Source organism: Magallana gigas, chromosome 8, assembly GCF_963853765.1.
Source record: "Magallana gigas chromosome 8, xbMagGiga1.1, whole genome shotgun sequence".
NCBI classification, from domain to species: Eukaryota; Metazoa; Mollusca; class Bivalvia; order Ostreida; family Ostreidae; genus Magallana; species Magallana gigas.
In genome coordinates, this window is record NC_088860.1 from 35,734,663 (window position 1) to 35,741,730 (window position 7,068).

Consider the following 7,068-nt stretch of genomic DNA (forward strand, 5'->3'; position numbering starts at 1 on the left):
CACGTTTTTCCTATATAAAAGCAGTAAAATTTTCTTAAAAATTCTTAAAAAGACATTCAGTATAACAAAATAAATAGTGCCTGTTTGGGAGGATAACAGTTGAAATTGACACCCCTCGAAAACCATTGTCAACCTCCGCTTCGCGTCGGTTGACAATGGTTTTCTCGGGGTGTCAATTTCAACTGTTACCCTCCCAAACAGGCACTATTTATATACTATATATCATATCATGTTCTATATAACAAAGTATGTAATATGATACAATTTGGTATAAATATTATCGTTTCATCGTATAATATAATGTCGTATTGTAACATAAAACAATATTGTATAACATGATACAATATTGTATTGTATAATACAATATTGTTTTATATATGATACAATGTTCTTTACAAAATCGTATTGTATGGTACATTATCGTATAATTCTGTTTGAAGCAATATTGTATCAAATGACTAAATGTTGTAATATTAAGGTATAATATCGTGTCATATCATTTTGTACAATATCGTCGTATCATAAAATGCACTATCCTCTCATTAGACATTATACAAGATCGTTTTGTTTCAATTGATTCTGTTTTGCATTGTATCATATTAAACAAAATCACATTGTTTGTCGTGTTTAAAACTTTCAGATCTAGTGAAATATTTTTCATTTTTTACAATACAAGTAAAGCGTGAAAACTGATATATTCCCTTTACACAAGGATCGCATTTTTTATACTTATAATCAAAAAGCCTTCAGGGTCTTTCCTTCTTTCTGTGTTAAAACTTCGTACATTTTCTTGAACAAGAACATCGCACCATTCATTACCTGCATGTTTTTAGTCACTTTATTCTTTCTAAGATCTGACACTTGAGAAAGCAGTCGAAACTGCGCGGCAATCAGAAATGGTGAAATGACAGATCAAGGACGAGAGTGTGTCAGCTACAAACGTGGAGGCAGTTCGCAAGCACAGCGCTACAGGTCGCAGAGCAGAACAGCCGAGGCAGATGTCGAGGTCGTGGACACAGATACACACAGAGCCGTGGCAGAGGTAACCATCACAGGAGACAAGGTCAAGGGAAATGCAACAAGTGAAACCTACACCATGCAAGGGACAATTGTTTTGCTAGAGGCAAACAGTGCAGACGGTGTCACCAATATGATCACTTCGCCGTGTGTTGTAACCAGAATAGCATAGCAGAGATAGTGCAATCCGAGCCGGAAGAACCATATGAGGAAACAGGATTTCTTGGATCTGTCACAACCTGTATTGACGATGAAGCAGCGTGGAAAGTAAATCTGAAAATCTGTGGAAAAACTGTTACAACTAAGATCGAGTCAGGAGCGGACACCTCAGTTATTGGTGAACCGACTTACAATGCAGTCCAAAACCGACCAAAACTGGAATCTGCAAACACAGTTTTATTTGGACCAGGAGGACGTATCAACTGTCTTGGAGTATTTACAGCTAAGACCAGTTGCAAGGGCCAACACTTTGTATTTCCAATTCATGTTATCAAAGGAACAAGTAATCTGTTAGCACGATCAGCTGCATACAAGTTTGGATTAATTCAGATAATCGACAGTATTGAACCAAGTTTGTTTGGAAGTTTTGGACTTGTAAAGTGTGAGCCTGTCAGAATCACGCTAAAAGAAGATGCATGCAAAGCCATACTGTCTAACTACTGCTCGTCGTACTAGTATTGCATTCCCACTGATGCCAAAGGTTGAAGCGGAATTAAACAGATTAGAGAAGGAAGGTATCATAGAAAAGGTGGAGAAACCAATGGATTGGTGTGCTCCTATGGTGCCAGTGTTAAGAAAGAATGGAAATGTGAAGATTCGTGTAGATTTCAAGAAGCTTAAGCTTAATGAAGCCGTGAAAAGAGAACATTTCATGCTTCCAAATCTTGATGATATTTCTCCGAGATTAGCAGGATCAACATTGTTTTCCAAACTCGACGCATCAAGTGGATTTTATCAGATTCATTTGCATCCAGACATCTGACAACATTCATAACCCCGATGGGACGTTACTGCTTTAGACGAGTATTCGGAATTACATCCGCCCCAGAAATCTTCCAGCGCAAGATGACTAATTTACTGCATGGAATTGAGGGAGTGGAAGTTATCATTGACGACATCCTGATTTGCGGAAAACATGCAAAGAACATGACAGGAGGCTTGACACAGTGTTGTGCAGAATTCATGATTCAGGTCTGAAATTAAACCGGTAAAAATGTGAATTCCGTAAGACTGAGATAGAATACTTTGGACACAACATTTCATCTGAAGGTATCCAACCAAGTAGCAGCCGATTTGATGCCATCAGACAGATTGAAACTCCGACCAACTACGCAGATTCATTGGTATGGTGAACTACCAAGGACGATTCATTCCTGATATAGCCTCAATAATGAGCCCAATGACAGACCTACTGAAATCCGGAAATGCCTGGCTGTGGGACCAAGCTAATGCATTCAGTCGTGTTAAGGAATTACTTGCCTGTGCTCCAGTGTTGACATTCTATGATCCACAGAAGCATATTGTCGTTAGTGCAGATGCTAGTAGCTATGGCTAGGAGCAGCACTCTTTCAGAAGGAGGGAGACAAATACAAGCCAGTGGCGTCCCTTTGAGTTTGTGAAAAATTCTTGCGCGCTGTGGTAGGACTGAAATCAATTAAGCTGCTCACAGACCACAAACCCCTCGTTCCTTTGATTAATACTAAAGATTTGGATAAAGCACCTTAACGTTGTCAGGGTATGCTTATGCGACTACGGGGATTCAGCTTACATGCAGAACACGTTCCAGGAAAACACCTTATTGTTCCGGACACACTTTCAAGAAGTCCGATAGGTAGATAATCAGAGTGATACTTATGCGGAGGAAGTCCATTGTTATGTTGATTCGCTAGAGAACTCAAGACCATTGACCTACAAGCTATTAGAGCAAATACAGAAATCTACAGGAGTAGACAGCATCCCACAAGAGGCCATCAACCATACTCGAAACTAATGGCCAACACACATGAAGTCCATTTACAGAAGTGAATTGCGGGACTACTTTGCAATACGCAGTACACTTTCAGAGTCGAGAGGGCTACTTTTGTACAGAAATCATTTTTGTAATACCTGAGACACTTAGAAACAAAATTCTGAGGAACATACATGAGGGACACCTCGGACTTACAAAATGTAGCTCAGGATTCAGCTTGGTGGCCTGGTATCACACAGGAAAATCGCAGTTTCGTTAATTCTTGCGAATTTTGCCAAACACACCGTCAATCGCAACAAAGAGAACCATTGAAGTTTACTTCATTACCTGTTAGACCATGGCAAAAAGTCGCTGCAGACCTTTGTGAGTTAAACGGAAAACACTTGTCATTGACTATTTTTCCAGAATTATTGAAATAGCTTTCCTACAGTCTATCACCAGTGCACATGTTATCGGGAAAATGAAGAATATATTTGCTCGATGGGGAATTCTAGAAGCGTTGGTATCTGATAACGGTACCCAATTTACCTCGGGAGCTTTTCACGAATTTGCAGAAGATTACAAATTCCGACAGACATTCACGAGTCCTCATTATCCACAATCCAACGGGGAAGCAGAATGTGCTGTTAAGATCTCAAAACGAATTCTCCGCCAGGATGATATCTTCAAATTATTACTATCGTACCGCAATACCCCTATTGAAGCGACGGGTAAAAGTCCAGCTGAACTTATGATTGGGAGAAAGCTACGCACAACAATTCCCATGATACCGGAAATGCTAGACCCAGAATGGATGGACCGTGATGACGTTTTCCTTCGCGATCAACGATACAAGGAACGGTACAAATGTAGTTATGACCAACATTTCAACGCGCAACCGTTACCCGAACTAAGCCAGGAGATTCAGTCAGAGTCAAAACAGACAAGGACAAATAATGGCTTACTCAAGGAACCGTAAAGGAAGCAGATACAAAAAGGCGAGCGTACATTGAAACTCCCAGAGGAACATAATGCAGGAACCGCTGACATCGCCAGAAAACCGACAGACCTGTACAATCTAATTACAGTGAAGTGGTAATACCCTCCGAAACGTTCGTCCCAGATGCCAATCCAAATCCACCGGTCACCGATGAGGAATAGCGACCCCAAAAACAAAACGCGTGTGATATTCTTACGGTTCCGCAGTTGCCTGGAGTCACTCAAACGCGCAGCTATCAGACGTCCAAAGAACCCGGACGATTATGTTTGTTGAATGACTATTGTTGTATGAATGTGTCATTAGCAGAAGACTTGTATGTTCTTAGTCTGTAATATTTGTGTCTCATGTGTATCATATATGTCCTTTGTAATAAGGTTACTTACCTTTAAATTTCTTTAAGTTACATAGCCAAAAGGAACTTGTTTGAAATTTACTGTCTTTTCTTAACTGGGAAGGGGGGGGGGTGTTTCATGTTTCATTTATTTTTTATGTTGAATCAGCTGTTTGTGTACCATGTGACCTTTATGTGTACTTATGCGTATGACGTCACGTTTTCTGTAGTTCTGGAATAAACGTTAGAAATTGACGCACGTGTTTTCTTGGTGCTCGTCTAAACAACTCTGTGGTATTAAATGTCAAAAAAGGTACTCATTGAAAGTGTTTTGTTTGCATTAACAACTTGTTTATACTTCTATATAATACCAAAGAATTTATCAGTGCAATTGGCATGTCATATTATTGTAATGTTGGAGTACAAGGTAAATGTATCATGTATTTCTTTTAAAAAATTTCAATCATTATACAATCAAGTAATAATTTACACAGATTTGTAATTTAACCAATATCTTGTGTATCTTCAAAGGACTTTTGGATTGGACTGTTCCTGATCTCCAAAATTATCTAAGTGAATCGTACATATATTGTGTACTTGAGAATTTCATTATTAGTAGATTCATCCTTTATATAACTGCAAAGAAATTTGGTAGTTTTTTAAACTCAACATTGCATTTAAAATACCGCCTTTTTCGAGCACTTTGTTTTATTTCTGTTGAAATAGATCAATTGGTCGAATGTCAACCTTTCCATTTTCCATACCCTCCTTTTTGTTTTTCAAGCTGTCTTTTTGCCTGATCCCTCCATGAGATCCTCAGATTTACCTCTCTGAGTAAAACAAAAAATTAATTCTCAGTAGTTTTCGTTTGTTCTTTTAAATCTGAATCAATCACTACTACAGTTTTGATAATCCCCTTTTATACCACTTGACTTGATTTCTATGTCTGTTGCAATGAGACTTATGAAGTGTGGATCATGTTCATCACTTTGCTCCACTCGCGGGGTTCCTCCTAAATTTTAAGCATAATTAAAGGCGTCATAATTTGTAAAACCATCCAGAACAGGATCAAAATTTACTTTTTGTTCCTCGGACAAATTTAAATTGACTTCACTTGTGCCTCTTGCCCTGGTTTTCTCGCTTCATTGGCTTTGAGCCAGTTTCTCTTTTTTTCCTGCCCCTCATTTTTGGGTCTTTCACTCGAAGTTTCCTGCTTGAAATTTTTAAAAAATTATTCATCTTTTGTATAACTGCAAAAATTTGAGTATAAAATGTAGTTTTTGTTTGATCTTTAAAATATAAAACAATATTTTTTTTCTTGTTTTACAGTTCATTAGTGAGGTTAAGACTTTCTCGCATTATCACCGATGTGAGATTGGTTTGTTAAGTAATTGTTTTTCTGAATTATTAAGATTCAACATATTTAAATTGAAAAAAATGTAGCATACACTCTCTTCTTGACTTGACAATAGTACGCAGAGGGATAAACCGATCGTTAATTTTGAACGTCATAACTAACGTTTTTCAGACATCGTCTTCGATGGAAAAAAATCATTAATCGTGGGATAGTAAATTCACATCGGGGCCAAAATTTATGGTCTAGGACTCGGCACAGCATGTCCTAGACCGCAAATCTTGTCCTCTCAATGTTATTTCACCATCCCACACTCATTATAATGAATGATGCCCCCCCCCCCCCCCCCCCTTGTCTTCTCTAGCAGTCCCTCTATTATGTAATATGATATTGTAATATAATACTATATTGTTTTATATATAATGATATTGTATTATTTTATCAAATACAATAACGTATAACACAATACAATGTCATATCATACGTTACAATATCATATCTCATCACTGTTTATTATATTGTATTATATGATATATGTTGTAAATATGATAGGATGCAATATTTAATGTTATATTATTGTATTGATTAACAAATGAACATATGATTATCATACAATTTTTTAACAGATGATATATGATATTGTGTCAAAACAGAATCCATGAATATCCAAGATCATAATGATTTTCAATTAATATGATTAAGGTGGTCTCTTAAAGGTGAAGTCTCATAAGGGTGGTGTCTCGTCTCGGTGAGCTTTGTAATCTGTGATTACCTATGTTTTTTATTTCAATAGATTTTTTTTTAATGAAAAAGTGCAATATGATAATATAATTATGCATATATGTTGCTACAAAATAATGAATCATATTGTAAGAAGTATATTTATATTTCGAATAATTTTTTACGTTGTTGTGTTATTTGCAGTTTTCTTTATAACTTATAATGTTGTGATTAAGCCGCGTATGATTTTGTCAGTGATATTATGCCAGAGTTCATTTCTCATTTATTTCAATCATTTTGATGGGCGTGGTCGTTTCAGAACGGACCGAGGGCAGGGTCTGGTGTACTACCCCACACTACAATCCTTACAGAGGAGGCTGGATCTGTCCAAACGCCTGGGGACGGGAATCTCCATCTGGGAAATAGGACAAGGACTGGACTACTTTTATGACTTGCTGTGACTTTTGCATAATAAAATTTTACTTTTATTTCCTTTTGTTGTTATCCTCAGCATTAATAGTACAATGAGGTTTCAAAAGTATCGATAAATACCTCATATTTTGACCATGGATCGTGTGTTTGTATTCATTGAAATGAAAGACAGTCTGGTGGGAGATTTTTCCATCTGTTCTTCATTAACAATCAATAAGAAGACACAGTTGTTTACACTCCTCCTCAACATCTAGCCCTATACTATA

The 7,068-nt window shown here is 37.2% G+C and overlaps 1 protein-coding gene across 1 annotated transcript; it reads left to right on the forward strand.

The window, feature by feature from the left end:
• Nucleotides 1-3,446: 3,446 nt before the first annotated feature.
• On the forward strand, nucleotides 3,447-6,831 carry LOC136270988 (chitinase domain-containing protein 1-like). The gene is made up of 2 exons (XM_066070038.1): nucleotides 3,447-3,826; nucleotides 6,690-6,831. Exons 1-2 carry the CDS (start codon nucleotides 3,447-3,449, stop codon nucleotides 6,829-6,831), a joined length of 522 nt encoding a protein of 173 aa, XP_065926110.1.
• The last annotated feature ends 237 nt before the right edge of the window (nucleotides 6,832-7,068 follow it).

Bases quoted from the DNA above. Each gene is read 5' to 3' on its own strand.
- LOC136270988 (XM_066070038.1), top strand. From the start codon at position 3,447: ATGAAGAATATATTTGCTCGATGGGGAATTCTAGAAGCGTTGGTATCT. The intron at 3,827-6,689 runs GTACAAATGTAG...TGGTCGTTTCAG, and splicing joins GATCAACGATACAAGGAACG to AACGGACCGAGGGCAGGGTC.